The sequence below is a fragment of the Chlorocebus sabaeus genome, chromosome 16 (assembly GCF_047675955.1).
Source record: "Chlorocebus sabaeus isolate Y175 chromosome 16, mChlSab1.0.hap1, whole genome shotgun sequence".
Lineage (NCBI taxonomy): Eukaryota > Metazoa > Chordata > Mammalia > Primates > Cercopithecidae > Chlorocebus > Chlorocebus sabaeus.
This window is the reverse complement of record NC_132919.1, coordinates 60365178-60381976: the sequence shown is the minus strand read 5'-3', so window position 1 is coordinate 60381976 and position 16799 is coordinate 60365178. Positions and strand designations below refer to the sequence as shown.

At 42.6% G+C, this 16799-nt stretch overlaps 1 protein-coding gene across 2 annotated transcripts in view; it reads left to right on the top strand.

Annotated features, from left to right (window-relative positions):
* The first annotated feature begins 268 nt into the window (after positions 1-268).
* Positions 269-16799, top strand: part of PRKCA (protein kinase C alpha) — a 511284-nt gene continuing 494753 nt past the window's right edge. The window contains exons 1-2 of one of the 2 annotated variants that reach the window (XM_008012039.3): positions 269-715; positions 3792-3823. In XM_008012039.3, coding sequence (XP_008010230.1) covers positions 543-715; positions 3792-3823 — 205 coding nt within the window. In that variant the 5' untranslated portion in view covers positions 269-542. Of the gene's footprint in view, positions 716-2208; positions 2478-3791; positions 3824-16799 lie in introns of those variants that run through there. The other variant, XM_073005116.1, reaches the window with a different exon arrangement.

The following is a 16799-nucleotide window of genomic DNA, read 5'->3' as shown; positions in this document are numbered from 1 at the left end:
CCACTCCCGCCCTCCTCCCCCGCATCCCCACTCGGGCTGGCCCTCCCCGGGCCGCCGCCTCTCCCTGTTCAGTCTTCCCAGCACCGCCAGGCGCCCTCTGCCTCCTCCGCACTCGGCGCGGCCCGCTCGGCGCCGCCGCCGCCGCCCCCCCGCGCGCTCCCGGCCCGCGCGCCCCCGCCGCTCTCGTCCGCGCGGCCTCGCGCTCGGGGCATGCGCGGTGGGCGGCGCCGCTCCGGGCCGCCTCTGCCGCCGCGAGTAGGAAGCGCGAGCGCCGGGCGCCGGGCTGTCAGTGAGCCTGGGGCCAGCGGGCGAGCCAGCGGCTCAGGCTCAGGCTCCGGCTCCCGCTCCCGCTCCCGCTCTGCGCCGCACCGGCCTGACTCTCCCCGGTCCCCGCCGCGCCCCCTCGCCGCGCCCTCGGCCACCAGCCCGCGCCCCCCGCCCGGGGTCGCCCCGAGCCCGCACCTCTCCGCCGCCGCCCCCGCCCACCCGGCCCTCCGCGGCCGCAGCTCTCCGGCGGAGGCAAGAGGTGGTTGGGGGGGACCATGGCTGACGTTTTCCCGGCCAACGACTCCACGGCGTCTCAGGACGTGGCCAACCGCTTCGCCCGCAAAGGGGCGCTGAGGCAGAAGAACGTGCACGAGGTGAAGGACCACAAATTCATTGCGCGCTTCTTCAAGCAGCCCACCTTCTGCAGCCACTGCACCGACTTCATCTGGTAGGTGCCGGGCCGGGCACCCCTGCCCCGCTCCTCCCCGCCTCCGGGTCCCGGCCCCCGGCGCGCCGGCAAGTCTGTCCCGGGGCTGGCTCACTCCGAGAACTTGGAACCGGCGGGAGTCCGAACTCTCACCCGGAGTGACACGCGCTCCCGGCCCTGACACCGGCGGGCAGGACTCCCGGGACGTCGCCGTCCCGCCACACACAGCCCCTGGCGCCGGAGGGAGGCTGGCCCCGTGCGGTGGCGGCGGGGATCCTTCCCCGGGCCGGGCCCCTCACCTCCCCGGGGTCGCCCACCCGCACGCACCCAGCGGAGCGGCCGCTTGCCGGGGTGGGAGCCCAGCGGACAGGGGAGGAGGAGAGGCCCGAAGGAGCGAAGATTCCCGGAGAAACGCGTCCCAGAGTAACGGGGGAACGGCGGCGATTGCGCTGCGCGGTCCAAGTTGCTGGCGAGCCAGGCTGGGCACGTTCGGGGGGGTGTGTTTGTGCTTCCCATCGGGCTGGACCGCGCTGGAATCTTGGTCCCCTGCCTACTGTAGGCTGCATCTACTGGGCACGGACAGACTTTGACTTTTCCGAGTGAGCAGAGAGAGAGAACAAACTGTTGAAAGCTTGCAGTGGGGGAGGGAGAGTTCGAGCAGGCAAATGGCACAAGGGCAGAGGGACTGATTTAAAATAGACCCTGTCGGCCAGGCGCGGTGGCTCACGCCTGTGATCCCACCACTTTGGGAGGCCGAGGCAGGCGGATCACCTGAAGTCAGGAGTTCGAGACCAGCCTGGCCAACATGGTGAAATCCCGTAAAAGTACAAAATGTGCGGGCGTGGTGGCAGACGCCTGTAATCGCAGCTACTCGGGAGGCTGAGACAGGAGACTCGCTTGAACCCGGGAGGCGGAGGCTGCAGTGAGCCGAGATCGGGCCACTGCACTCCAGCCTGGTCGAGACAGAGCGAGACTCCGACTCAAAAAAAATTAAAATAGACCCTGTCAACACGAGATTAGACCTGTAACCCTGTTGAGGACAGAGGCCTTATTTAAGAAAAATAACATAAGGGCCAGAGGTGTCAGAGATCAGGTAATCGCCAATGAATTCAGGCATTCTTAACTCGGAGGATCCTTGGGGGCTTATGGAGAATCGATACATAGAAGGGCTTCAGGGGTCTCTGAACCCTGCAAAACTGGGTGAAATTGTGTTTGTGAATCTTTTTGCTGGTGAGAGAATTACAGCTTTCATCTGATCCTCAAAAGTGTGTGACCCTTCTTCCCAGCTCCCCGTCACCACACAAAAGTTTAGAAAGCTGGAACTAAAGGAGCTCTAGGTCCTCTAGTTAGAGCAGCAGTAGTTTGGTTTGTCTCTTAGATTGCCGGATGCCCTGACTCTTCTTCTACCTCTTCTTTGTCGTGTAGCAATTTCCTGACAAGACAGAGCTATGGCTAGGGCTTCTTAGCTCCCTCCCCTTCTAGGCCGGGGGGAGCTGCCCAGGGTGGCAGTCATGGAGTGAATCCTGCCACCAGCCAGCTGTGTGGCACAGGTATCTTGGGCCACTAGAGTGAACATAATATGGATGGCTCTGTCTGAATCTGTCACACCTGGGGAAAAACATCCCAAAGGTCAGGTCCCATGATCGTGGTGCTAATAAGGTGTTTAATTTTTCCTTTCCTTTTTAGACATCTGCTCCCAAGTACACTTTTATGAAAAGCACAGCCACCTCTATGAGTGATTTCCACTGTCTAGTCAGCATATGAAGCGACTGTGCTCAAAGGAGTAGGTAATCGTAGATAAGGCTATTTAAAATACAATTTCGGAGCATCAGGGCAAAGAGAATATTGCATTTGGTTAAGAGGAGGTGGTCAACTGTGAGAGTCCATTAAAAGGCAACAGACTGCTGGTGACTTTTGCAGGAAGTGGGAGAGTTAGAAAGGGACTTGCAGCCGACAGAGGCTAGCTAGTGTCTTTCCACTGTCAGTTGCCCTTGAAGGATCAGCCCTTGGTGAGCTGAAGAGGCGCTCAGGTCACTAGCAGTATTGTGAAGTGGAAAATTAAGGCCCCCCTGAGTATCCCTGCAGCTCTCTGCATTTAATTGTAAACCAACCAATTGGAAGTCCCAGGAAACCATCTACAGGGATTGTCTTTTTCAGTTTGCTTTCATTATTGTTTCTACGGGGTCCTTGATTTACAAGTTTATTTCAATGTTAAATCACTGATATTTTTAAGTGAAATGTTTAGAGTTCATTATGGTTTTTGGTGAGGGGGGGTGACTCTTAAGTTGATTTTAAAAGTATGTGAAATACTTTGTGCATTAAACATTCTATGTGAAGCAAGAGGTTATGACGCTCAGCCTTCTGAAGAAATGTTAATGCAGTTAATCCTAGTAGAACAATACCTGCAATTGAATGTCCATGTCAGGGTTCTCTGCTTACAGAGTAAATTCTCTAAAGTCATTTACAAGAACAAAATACCCTCCGTATGTGCTTTGACTGCTGTCGGTTCTCAGTAGAAATTAGATCATGGTAATCTCAAATGCAAACAATAGGAATGATATTTTCTAGGATCTGGTTCCTTAAGCCAAAATTAAATGTTAAAAGTGATGCCGTTTGGCAATTTCTAGACACGTAGTACTTTAAACAAATGCATAATAAGTAAGCCCACTTTGTTGTCTTTAGGGAGGAAAAAAAAAAACAATTTTCATTTGGTCTTCAGGAACAAAATTAAGTAACTTCCTTTTAAAATTTTAACCATAAACTCTTTTGTTACTTGAATATTGTAGCCAACAAGTTTGAATACACAGTCATGTTCTTGTCTTGAAATTTAAGTATTGATAATATAGTATAAAAAATTGGAAAGAAGCTTGATATATTGGAATAGTTCAGTGATCCTTTATAGGCAAGATTTTTTTTCCCCTCAAGGTTGAATTTACACAGTAATCTGACTAGATATTTAGGTATGTTTTTTCTATTAAGTCATTGGGTTTCACGTACAAACCTTTAGTAGTGGACTACTTGGTGACATAACTTGTTTAAAATATGCTATCCAACACAAAATATGTTACGAGATTTTGTTTTTGTTTTTGTTTTTCAGGGGGTTTGGGAAACAGGGCTTCCAGTGCCAAGGTAAGCTGCCACTTTTGATTTTATTTTCAAGCACAACATGAAATAAGCGTTCCAAACAAGAACAGTATTTCCAGTCATCTTTTCTTTCCAATAAAAAAAAAGGTTATTCAGATAATATTTTTGAAATATGAGGGCTGTAAATTTGGGCCTTAAATAATTTGAGCCTACTAATCTGCATATAGAGCTGCCTTTTTCTCATTGGAAAAAAAAAAGCCTTCCTGTAATTTTATTTTTTGCCGAGAACATTCTTGTCAGAAACTGCTGTCTTTGTGTGGGTGTTGAGAAAAAAATGGAATCACTTTGTATTCAAGTGGCTTTTCTTCCCTGTTCTTCCTCTTTGTTTTTATTCTTCATCGCTTTTACTTATGTATTGAGTTGGACTCACTGCATCTAATTTTAGGCCACATTTCATTCTAGTAAGGGTTTGTTTTGTTTAGATTACCAGTTGTCATCCAGAACAAAGTTTGCATGTTTTAAAGTTTTGTCGATGATTTGATGATGACTGATTTCTCTGGTTTGACTGTGTGGCGTGCTTTTCTTTAAGCTTACGTATCTGACAACACGTGATACCAGCCATCACATACAGAAAGGAATCCATTTGCTTCCCCTTCTGATCTGTAATTATATTCCACACACATCAAATATCTAACTTTTTGTACTCTCCATTCTATTTGTTTGACTTTTCCTTTTTGAAGAAACCCACTTTATAGATCGTGAAGGCATCACAGGCTCATTAGCTAACTTTTCTGGCTCTCCTGCTCATTGTCTGTGTTGTGTTTATTTAGTTCTGGTTCCATTTCCCATCTGGGCATAGATTTATTATTAGGGCAAGCAGAAAGTACATTCTAGCCTGGAAAATATTATCCTAACACTGTTTAATATTAAGTGCATTAGGGAGAAAGGCACTGTGTACTTTCTTACAACTTTGAGGTTGTGCTAACTAGTAAATTGGTTGCCTTTGAAAAACTTCTTCAAATTTGTAAACTTGTTTCTTATATACATTTTCTAAACATATTTTAGATGGGAGTATTTTATGGTATGATTATTCATTTAATATTCTACCTTTCTTTCTCCCAGCACATCTTTCTCCAAGATGTGCTTAAAACCCCTACTGAGTATATCATTTTCAGAGTTACATTTGAAAATCAAGGGATATTCTTTTTAAAAAGAGAATAAAGAGAAAGATGTGTTATACCAGTCTCTACAAAAGATGAAAGGAAAATGTAGCTCTTTCTAGTTCTCAAAGTTGTGGGCCTGAACTTTGTAGGTGAGATTTGAGCCTAGGCTTGAACATGACTTTAGGGAGTTTAAAGATGTAAGATTCTGGGCCAATGTGATTGACATCTGTTAGTTTTGGTGATATTTTTGGTTTGGGTGGGGACTTATATAAATCTATAAGAAAATTTTTGTACTGAATCTTCTCAGTACTACTTGTCTGGGAGAAAGTGGTTATCTTGTTCTAAAACTTTTATCATTTTCTGCATAAATAAAAAGTAAGATTGATTAGAATAAGGTTGGTTCCTCTTAGACCTGCTCATCTGAGCAGATTCTGTTGTGGAAATCCCAGTGACCATATTACTAGGCTCCAGGGGGTTTTGCACGATTTCCCCCAGAGCATCTCTGGAACTTTTAGTGGATTAGCAGATTAATAGTCTCATGGCAGCATAACTCCCTTTTACCTAAATTATAAAAGTGAAACCCACAAAAATTTTAAACTGTATAAAATAAAAAGTGAAGTTACATTCCCTTCTCTTTTCCCACCTCCAGGGATAGCTTCTGTTTGAGACAACCATTCATTCACTCACTCACACATACTTAGTTTTTAAAAGGAGATCAACATTTTATACCACTTTGCCACTGGCTTTTTTCACTCAGCAGTAGATGGTGGATATTCTTCCACATCAAAGCATGTTCTGCCTTACTCTGCTTAGTGGCTGCATGTGTGGATGTATCCAATTTATTCACCCATTCGTCTGTTGAGGGGTATTTTGGTACTCAGTTCCTACTAGTACAGATACCTTTGTGAAGAGCATTATTGAACACTAGTATAGGTATTTCTACAACCGTCAGAAGTGTGTATGTGTGCATCTTAAATGTTTATGGTACTGCTAAATTACTCGTCAAAAGAGTTCCAGTGCACATTTTTTTTTTTTTTTTTGTATTAATGGGACTTCCCCTTCAGTTTTACCAGTGAAGATATTAGATAATGTACATCTTTTACATTTTTTACCAATCTGGTAGGTGAAAAGGGGCCCCTCTTTTAGATTTCCATCTCCTGCATTCTGGGTGAGCGTGAACATTTTTTTTTTCAAATATGTTTTAGCCATTTGTGTTGTGTGAATTGCCTTACTTAACGTAATATTTGAAACTCTGGATTTACAAACTAGATAAATTAGAGAAGTGACTATGTGCTTTCTGTATAGTTCTTTGCTTTGGTGAAGAATTTAACCTCAGATGTCTTTAAATAATGAATTACCCTACTGCATTTACAAATTATAGTTCACAGAAACTTTTTCCAGTAGTATACATTTATTTGTAACATGCTGTCCGCTTGTTATATTTTGTTTACTGTGTCTCATCTGTATTTGACTTCTAGTAGGCATATGCTAGTCCATTATATTTTGTTGTTTGTTGTAACTTAAATTAAGAAGGATGTGTTACCTCAGGATGATGCTTTTAATCCCACAAATATAGTTATCCAGCATTTTCTGTTTTGGCTCTTACCTCAAAATTAATCTTTCTATTAACATCTGACCATTGTAGAGTGTTTAAGTTTTCTTTTAATGCACTCATTTTTTTTTCCTGGTTTTGTTTGATAGAGCATCATTCTTCTGCGGGAGAATAACTCATTCTCACTCATACCTTTGGCAACACACCCTCTGGAAATGACAGCTGGAGTTTGAAACTGCTTTTTGTATTCCTCATACATCAGAGCACTTTTACACGATGAGGCAGTGCTTTCTATCTACTTGTATGTAGTGTGTTGCTTTGGTTAGTAGGTAAAATATCTGCAGCAAGCATAGTTTTTCTTCCTTTCTTTAACTAGAGAGGTGTGTATGCTCCCAGTGACTCACATATTCATGCAGTAAGCAATATAGCTTTAGATCCAAAATATTTATCTTCATATTACTTAGTAAATGATGAGTAGGTATTTGAAGACTAAAGAAATAAGTGAGTTTCAGTCCTTAAAACTGAGTTTGTAATTTATGCCATTTAGAGAGTGGCATTTTACAAGCATGTGAAACACTAAGGTTATTTCTACTTTCATTTATGTTGTATCTTGAGAAAGAGAAGGACGTTTCTCTGGAGAGAGACTTATTGGCTTATTCCCATTTTCCCTTCGTGGACTCTGTACCATTCTTCTTTATATTGCAATATAGGTGTGCAGCCCTGAAAACGGATATTACCAGGGCAAGTAACACAGGAAACATTGTCAGAGTTTGCAGCCTGAAATGGTGAAACCAAGGGCCATTCTTCTGGGAGGAGAAAGATGAATGTGTAGTAGATTTCCAAGTAGGAAATACTTTTCTTAAGGTCCTCAGAGATAAAGACAAGCGTGTTCCTTCGCAGCTCTGAAGTGACCCTTTTTACATGACTTGGAGTTGCCTTCTTATTTTTGGCTGAATGTTTTTTGCTTGATGTATTCCTAGCACTCCTTTCATCTCCATAAGACTAGCAGAGATCTAGTCCTTGCCCACTTTTTCCGCCCTCCTCAGAGAAAGGAGAAGATGACGGGGGAGTAGATTTGTGTGGTGTGGACATTGATGAAGTTGAATGTCAAGTCTGGAAGGTCTGTTTCCAGTTGGTAGTTTCTGTCTTGCACTGGCTACTTCCAAAGTCAGTCATCAGAGAATAGAGCGATCCACTGTACTGCTCAAATGCACTCTTCCTCTGGGGCAGTGGAGCTGAAACAGTGTTATCTACTGCTTTCGGTACTGGAAAAGGGAAAGCCAACTCGATTTTATCCCCCTCCTTAGGCGGAGCAACACCCATGCACTTCTCTAATTACAGTGGTAGAAACAGCCTCTCAAAATGGGACCTGCTTATTTCAGATGCCAAACAGTTGCATAGTTTGTTACATCTGCCTAACCTCCCCTTGTTTTCCCTAATTTTTTTTTTTTTGTTGTTGCTATTCTTAGTCTTTTAATATCACAAATTAAAATGTACTACAAACTCAGGCTCTTTGAGGAAGATACTCAAGAGACAGCGTGAGAATTAAGCTCTGCCAATAACCATGACCAACAGGAGCCTGTTGTCCCTGAATGATCATCCCTGGATTTTGAGCGGTCTGCTGGGAAATAATTCACATTTTTGTGCTTTCAATGATGCCACTAAGAAGTTGTTTTGAATCTTGAGTCATTTCCCTGCTAAGAACACAACACATATTGTACTTCGTCTGTGACTCCAGCTGAAGCTCTGCATTTTTCAGTGTTAAGGGTTAAAAAATCAGCTACTCGGCCGGGCACGGTGGCTCACGCCTGTAATCCCAGCACTTTGGGAGGCTGAGGCGGGTGGATCACGAGGTCAGGAGATCGAGACCATCCTGGCTAACACGGTGAAACCCCATATCTGTTAAAAATACAAAAAATTAGCCGGGCGTGGTGGTGGGCACCTGTAGTCCCAGCTACTCGGGAGGCTGAGACAGGAGAATGGTGTGAACCTGGGAGGTGGAGCTTGCAGTGAGCCAAGATCGTGCCACTGCACTGCAGCCTGGACGACAAGCGAGACTCTTATCTCAAAAAAAAAAAAAAAAAAAAAAATCAGCTACTCTTCCCTTTTGATATTTTGTTTGAAGGCCTGTTTCAGAGAAGATATTTCCATTGGCTCATCTGAGCAGGGTGGTGGTTTCCATTCCTTCTATAAGAATGAAACTTGGTGTTTAAGGGAAGAAAAAAAAGAATGATTCTCCTCTTGGCTGTGTGAACTGAGGGATTCTAGAAAACAAAACTACTTAAGGAAGGTGGCCTTTAAACAGAAAGGGGGCAGTAGCGATTGAGTCATCAGCCTTTCAGAAAAGGGATGCGCAGTTGTCTTCATCTGCCACGATGTTCTGAGAGCTGAGTTGTATGGACACCAAGTACCAGGAGATAGGAGACTGAGGTCCGAGTTGGGCAGAATCATGAGGTTGGCCAACTTGAGCAGAGGATCTGTCCTCCCTACGTACTGCATTGACCACTGCTTACACTGTGTGGCCTCTGGCTGTCCGCTGGTTTTCAAAGTTACGGGTTTCAAAGCCAGGGTTTTCCATTATTCTGTCTTCAAGAGGGGTTCAGCCCTTGGTACCTCAGTTTTGATTGGTTACCCATCCCCAAATTGTAAGTTACTATAATTATAGATGAACTCTTGAAGGTTTAGTTCCAAAAAGATAGAATCCATGGAAGACTGAGGGTAATTTGAAACCTAGAGGTTTTGTAGTAATGCCAGGTCAAAGCATTATCTCAGCCTCAAAGATGAAATGGCCAATAATGCCTGAATACAGAGAAAAGTGGTGGAGGTGGACAGTTAGAACTGCCTTTCTGTGCTTGAGTGCAGTGGCTCATGCCTGTCATCCCTTTGCAAGGTTGAGGCAATCGAATTGCTTGAGCCCAGAACTTTAAGACCAGGCTGGGCAACATGGCAAAACACCATCGCTACAGAAAATACAAAAAGTAGCTGGGCATGGTGGTGTGGCGCCCATGGTCTGAGCTACTTGGGAAGCTGAGGTGGGAGGATCTCTTGAGCCTGGAAGGTCGAGGATGCAATAAACTGTGATTGTGCCACTGCACTCCAGCCTGGGCGACAGAGTGAGACCCTGTCTCAAAAAACAAAACCAAACAACCAAAAAAAAAAAAAACAACAACAAAAAACCCCTGTTTTTCTTTTCAACAGTGGTTTTTCTCCGTAAAAATGCCTTAATACTTAGAAGTAGGGACGCTTAGATAAAACTAGCATTAGGTGTTCCCTTTTGGTGCTATATACTTGTTATAAAATGATTTGATTAATGACTTTCTGAATTGCTACTTTTACTTTATATGGTAAGTGAAAGTGTTTTGTTGATTTATTCACACATCAATCCTACCCCCGCCACCAGAAGCTGGGGCTGTAGCATATGGAGTGGCTATTTATCCTCATAGGCAGTAAAAGCCAAATAAATGTTTACTTTTGCAGACACATCTGATGTTTGAGTTTCCTTTTCTTTATATTATTTTATTTTTTTGAGATGGAGTCTCACTCTTGTTGCCCAGGCTGGGATGCAGTGGCTCAACTTTGGCTCACTGCAACCTCTGCTGTCTGGGTTCAAGCAATTCTTCTGCCTCAGCCTCCTGAATAGCTGGGATTACAGGTGCATGCCACCATCCCCAGCTAATTTTTGTATTTTTGGTAGAGACGGGGTTTCACCATATTGGCCAGGCTGGTCTTGAACTCCTGACGTTAGGTGATCCTCCTGCTTCAGCCTCCCACAGTGCTGGGATTACAGGAGTGAGCCACCGCGCGCAACCAGAGTTTCCTTTTCTTTAAATTTTTTGGTGGTTTCCTGCTCTCTGAGTATTTCACTCTCCTCAATGATACTATTGAAATTTAAGTTTTTAGACAAATTAACCCCTCACTTGCTCAGTTGTTTTTCTTCATGAAGAGTCAGAGTATTCTGTTTCCAAATAGCATTAGTTTCACAGCTGCCATATCAGGATAAGTCCAACTCCTTAGCAAGACATTGGAAGACTCTTAAAGTCTCCTGCCTGACATCTTCAGACTTACCTACAATGCTTTCCTTCTCCCCATCCCTGGGTCATTGTGAGTAAGTTGCAGTTTCCCAGAAAGTGAGTGCTTCCTTCAGTTCTTTCCTCAACCCCCTTTGCCCAGATGATACCTGTTTCACCTGTTAAGTCTTAGTCTAAAGTTTAGCTCTGGTTTTTCCCAATTGTCCTGCTATTCTACATGTTCTTCCTATCGTAGGACCTTTTTTTTTTTTTTTTTTAAAGACAGAGTGTCACTCTGTCACCCAGGCTGGAGTGTGCAGTGGCAGTCTTGGATCACTGCAACCTTTGCCTTCTGGGCTTAAGCAATTCTCATGCCTCAGCCTCCTGAGTAGCTGGGATTATAGGCACTTACCACGACGCCCAGCTAATTTTTGTATTTTTAGTAGAAACGGGGTGTCGCCATGTTAGTCAGGCTAGTTTCGAACTCCTAACCTCAAGTGATCTGCCTGCCTCCGCATCCCAAAGTGCTGGGATTACAGGCATGAGCCCCCGCACCCCACCCTTCCTGTCATAGGACCTTCACACTGTATCACCTCTCTACTTCTGTTTCCTCTGCCAGTTTTGAATACAAGGACTGAGTCTTATTTCTTTTTGTGTCTCCAGTGTGTAATGTGGTGCCTGACACTCAGTACATACTATGTAAATATTTGTTGGGTGTGTAATTATATAAATATTAAGAGATGTGATACAAACGTTCATAACCAAAAAGATCACAATGACTTCTGCCTGGCTACCTTTTCTATATTTTTTGAAAGCAAGCTTATAATCCAAAGTTATGCCAACTAAAATCTTAGGATCATTAAAGAAAAAGTACTTTTTGAAGCTAAGCATACTTATTCCAAAGAGGGAGCAGAAAATTCTACGTTTATGTGTATAGTAAGTTAACATATGTAATGGCTAAACCTAACACATTAACACTGTAGAAATATACCACTTAATGTGTCTTCTTTCTGTCTTTGGAAGAGTGTCCAAGCATCAAGAATAAATCTTATTGCACAAATAAAACAAGAGTGTATTATGGGCTGTAGCAGGAGAGGGAAGATATCTTGGATACAGGGTGAGAAAGTAAGACCAGCTTTTAGTACTTGTTTGGTATAGTTATTTAAACGCTCTGTTTTGCTTTGAGATTGGTAATAACTGGAGCTCAATCATCATGCTCCAGAGGGAGCGGTAGCTCAACTTCACTGATTCTGTTATTTTTAAATTTTTTGTACCTGAAAGGTTTTGTGCCTTAATAACATTTTTTTTTGTGCCTTAATACAAATAATAAAGGTTTTTGTGCCTTAATATGCAAGTAAATGTACAGGGATGGCAGTGGCAGCTTTGGAGTGAAACAGCTGTGATTATGTTTATCATCACAGATTATAACGGTGATTAGAATCACTTTCAAGATTTTATTCAATTGAAAGGAAAGAAAATGAATATGTATTCAATGCTGCATTATGTCAGACATCTAACTTTCATGTTTTATATGCTTTCATTCCAAAAGCACCCCATAACAGGATGTTATCCCCATCTTAGAAATAGAGCTAAAGTACTTAACCAGGCTGGTGGGGCGTGTCATGGGTTCAGATTCTAATGGTTCTGCAGAAAACATTCTTCAGAGCCAAGTGGAAACTTTTGGTATGAATGAAGCCTGGATTTATATTAGGAGAGGAAAGAATGATGCCATTATGAAACATTTCTTGGTGACATAAAATTAAGGTTTCACTGTCCTCATCAGTCTGTCAAAATTTCCATGGCAGACCCTTTATTTCAGGTCTTGTTTCCACCCAAACTGAAATCTCATGCTCAACTTAAGGCGTGGCCATTTCAGTGTTGGCTGTGTCTAGTAGAAATTGCTATAACTGCATTAAACTCTTTACTAAATTATACAAAAGGGAAAATGGTTTCTGGAAATAGATTTCTATCAAGAATGGAATGGAAGGGAATGATTTGATTAATTGCCAGCACAAGATAAGAATTATTTAAGAGCAAGTCCATAAAGTAAGATTAGCATGAGGGCAATGTATCTTTAATGCCTTCACTTGCTGTTCCCCCTCCGATATCTATACATTTCTATTCTTGGTATTTTGAGAAATAGTAGATCCATCTGTCCTGTCCAGGGTGACTCCGGTAGGTAGTTAGGAAATAAACCATAAGGGTGTAAATATGAGACTTGAAGATGTGCTTATAAATAAGTTTAGCTCTGACTTGGACAGACTTCCTCAAGTTTGAGGGGTCGGTGAGGGTCCAGTTAACAGTTAAATTGAGAGGAAAATTCTACCGTGGAGATTAACTCATGGTTTTACCATCTAGTTTTGAGTTAACCTCTACAATAGAATTTTACTGTATAGTGAGATATATGTATATATGTGTATATATGTATATATGTGAATATATGTGTATATGTGTATATGTATACATATGTGTATATGTGTGTGTATATATATACACACACACCTAGCTCGTGTGATACATACACACGCACACATACTAGCTCGAGTACGGTTGTGCATGAAGTTTATGACATAGGGGTTTTCTTATACTTGAAACACAATTGATAGCCAGCACCCAGATAGCACTTACTGTATACACTGTTGTAAGCACTCACTTTTAACTCATTTGATCCTCACAACAATTCTGAAGAGAGAGGCAGTGTTGTGATTCCCGTTTTACAGCTGAGGAAACAGGCACTGAGGCACAGGGAGGTTTAGTAATTTGTCCACAGTCACATAGTTAGAAAATGGTGGGGCTGGGATTCAGACCTGGGCAGTATGAGTCCAGATGCCATGCCGTTAAGCCAGGTGTTCTGCTGCTTCTCAGTTCTCCTTTTCTTGAAGTTCTGTCACACTTAAATCACACCATTAACTCGAATGTCTAGGCATTAAAGAATGAAGCATTTTTTCTTTTTTTTTTTTGAGACAGAGTCTTGCTCTGTCACCCAGACTGGAGTGCAGTAGCGTGATCTCGACTCACCGCAACCTCCGTCTCTCAGGTTCAAGCAATTCTCCTGCCTCAGCCTTCCGAGTAGCTGGGATTACAGGCGTGTGGCACGATGCCCGGCTAATTTTTGTATTCTTAGTAGAGATGGGGTTTCACCGTGTTGGGCAGGCTGGTGTGGAACTCCTGACCTCAGGTGATCCACCTAACTCGGCCTCCCAAAGTGCTGGGATTGCAGGCATGAGCCACCGCGCCCAGCGGGAAGCATTTTTTCAATTCAGTAACACTTAATGTGCTTCCTGCCTGAAGTGGGAGGTTATGGCCCCATAGATGGACTCTGTTTAGTCTATGTCATGCCAGATCCTGGAGGGTGTGGGACAGAAGACATATGTGAAAACAACACACTGTGACAGTACATCATGTACATTATATTACATCTTAGTCTGAATGAAATAACAGTTTTTGAAGCATGTGGGAAGGAAGGAGATATTTTTTGAGCTCATTAGGAGATGGCTCTTGTTTTGGGCTTTGCAGGTTGCTATAATTTCCTTTGATTAGGAGAATGGAGGAAGCCCTTCTAAGGTAAGGGAATGGCATGAGTGAGAGAGGGATACGAGTGACTACATTCAGGGAGCAGTAGACTGGGAGAGCCCATCTTATTTGAGATGTAACCCCCGCTGACCTCCAAAAGGAAGAACAGATGAGAAAATTATGTGAGGAGCCGCTTCACGTTTGCCACATACTGGTTCTTTATTAAATACGTTGTTTCCTCTTGTATCTTTTTGTTTTCATGTCATCATTTTCAGAACAAAGTTACAAATACAGAGATTACTGTATCTACATGTAGAAGATACGTTGTACTGAAGCTTGGAAAGTAACTTCTTGAGTTTAAAACAAGCTTGTTCAACCAGGGGGCCACATGCAGCCCAGGATGGCTTTGAATGTGGCCCAACACAAACTTGAAAACTTTCTTAAAAAATTATGCATTTAAAAATTTTTATTTGTTTTAAAAGCTTATCAGCTATCGTTAGTGTTATTTTATATGTGTCCCAAGACAGTTCTTCCAGTATGGCCCAGGGAAGCCAAAGATTGGACACCCCTGGTTTAAAAAGTGTGGTACTTTGACACTTCTTTCTGCTCATCTCTCTACTATGAGGAAGCTGGCATATTGATTATTGATTATAGCATCCTGTTGGGAGTCCAGGGTCTTACCACGTGGAAATTATGACTGGAGATGAGATACTCAGTTATACTAGATATATGTATTAATAAGGGGAAAATAAAGAATTAAAACATTTACATATTAAAAATCAGCAACACTTTCTATTTTAGAAACTGTCTACTGATTTATTCAGTCAGAATTTCTGGTTCATGATCCGTAGTTTATTCCTCCTCTCTCCATGGGCTAACCTTGAGCTGATGTGTTTTCACCGTGGTTAGAAACCTTGGTAAGGAAAGGAAAGGGGTGCTGTAGTGTACTGGTATCCTATTTGGAGTGTAAGATAAGTTTTCATCTGAGATTCAGATTTGAGAAATACAAGTTTACATGATACTACTACCATGCTACTGTGAACTTACAGTGTACCACCACTGCATGGGTGGAAAGGATGCTGGAACAGAAGCTAAGCAGGCTGCCCTCATGTGTGACTGGTGAACTGGGAAGCTGTAATTTGAAATCAGGCAGATTTACTGAATGTCTGTTTCCACTGCAGTAGTTTTTTTAGTTGCTGAAGCAGTACAGATAAGTAGCCAATCCCTTTTTCTCAACTTATCTCTTCATTTTTTCCTTCTCTTAGATTTCTAATAAAGAATGATTTGTGGTGCTGTTTGTGGTAATTGGAATAAAACTCTCACTGGCTTAGAAAGTTTGGCTCACAGTTGTAAAGACTTCTATTAGCTTCCTTTTAGATTTGTGTTGAAGTTAAATGGCTGTACACTAGCTTAAATAATTTTCCTCCTTCTGTTGAATTCATGCAACTGTACATCCTCCGTGAATGAATTGCCCTAAAATGTGAAAATGGGAGATTACTCATTTTAAAAAAATTTAAAATATTTTAATTTGATTCTTAAGTATTTACAATGTAGAAAATAGCTTAAAACATGACGGTTAAGTTCTAAATAGGAAGATGTTTTTCTTAATGCTGTTATAGTTGTGAAAAGTTGTACATGATGACTTAAAATTTAATAGGTGGGTTACAAAATAAGATGATGGTATTATGAGTAATTTGCCTACCAATACTTCTGAAGTTTCTTTTTAGTGAACCTAATTTTATCATATGCCAAATTTGTTTAATACTAAAGTGACTTTTGTTCCTTTGGTTTCACATTAGTTTCCTCAATCTGAATAGCACATTAATATGGAAAACTTCTCTAGAATTCTTCTGTTTTAATTAAAAAATGGGGCTTTGTTTCTCTATATCACATATGTGTGTGACTTTAAAATTGAAATGATCATTAATTATAAACAGTTTAGAAACATGGAGGAATGATTTTTAATTTTTAGGTACGAATTCAAGTTTAGGGATAATGACTGATAGGCACCATTATCCTTTTTTTTCTTTCTTTTTTTGCTTTTTTACTTGTTTTGTACAACCAGGCACCATAGCACATGCTGGTATTGAGCTGGATTGGTGTCTGTGTGATGCAGATTAGCTTTCACATCATATGTTATAAAGCTGAGTTATTGGGCTGGAGCGGGAATAGTTGGTATGCTTAAGACATGTCGTGGGTTGGACACGGTGGCTCACGCCTATAATCCCAGCACTTTGGGAGGCCGAGGTGGGCAGATTGTTTGAGGTCAGTAGTGCGAGACTAGCCTGGCCAATATGGTGAAACCTTGTCTCCACTAAAAATACAAAAATTAGCTGGGCGTGGTGGCAGGTGCCTATAATCTCAGTTACTTGGGAGGCTGAGGCAGGAGAATTGCTTGAACCCAGGATGTGGAGGTTGCAGTGAGCCAAGTTCGCGCCATTGCACTCCAGCCTGGGTGACAGAGTGAGACTTGGTCTCAAAAAAAAAAAAAGAGAAAATACTTGTCATGGTGACTGGATGCAGTGACTCATGCCTGTAATCCCAGGACTTTGGGAGGCCTACGTGGGCAGATTGCTTGAATTCATGAGTTTTAGACCAGCCTGGGTAACACGGCAAAAACCTTTCTCTACCAAAAAATATGAAAATTAGCAAGGCTAATTTTTATTAGCCTGTAGTCCCAGCTACTTTGGAAGTGGGAGGATTGCTTGAGCCCGGTGGTCCAGGCTGCAGTGAGCCAAGATTGTGCCAGTGCACTTTAGCCTGGGTGACAGAGCGAGACCCTGTCC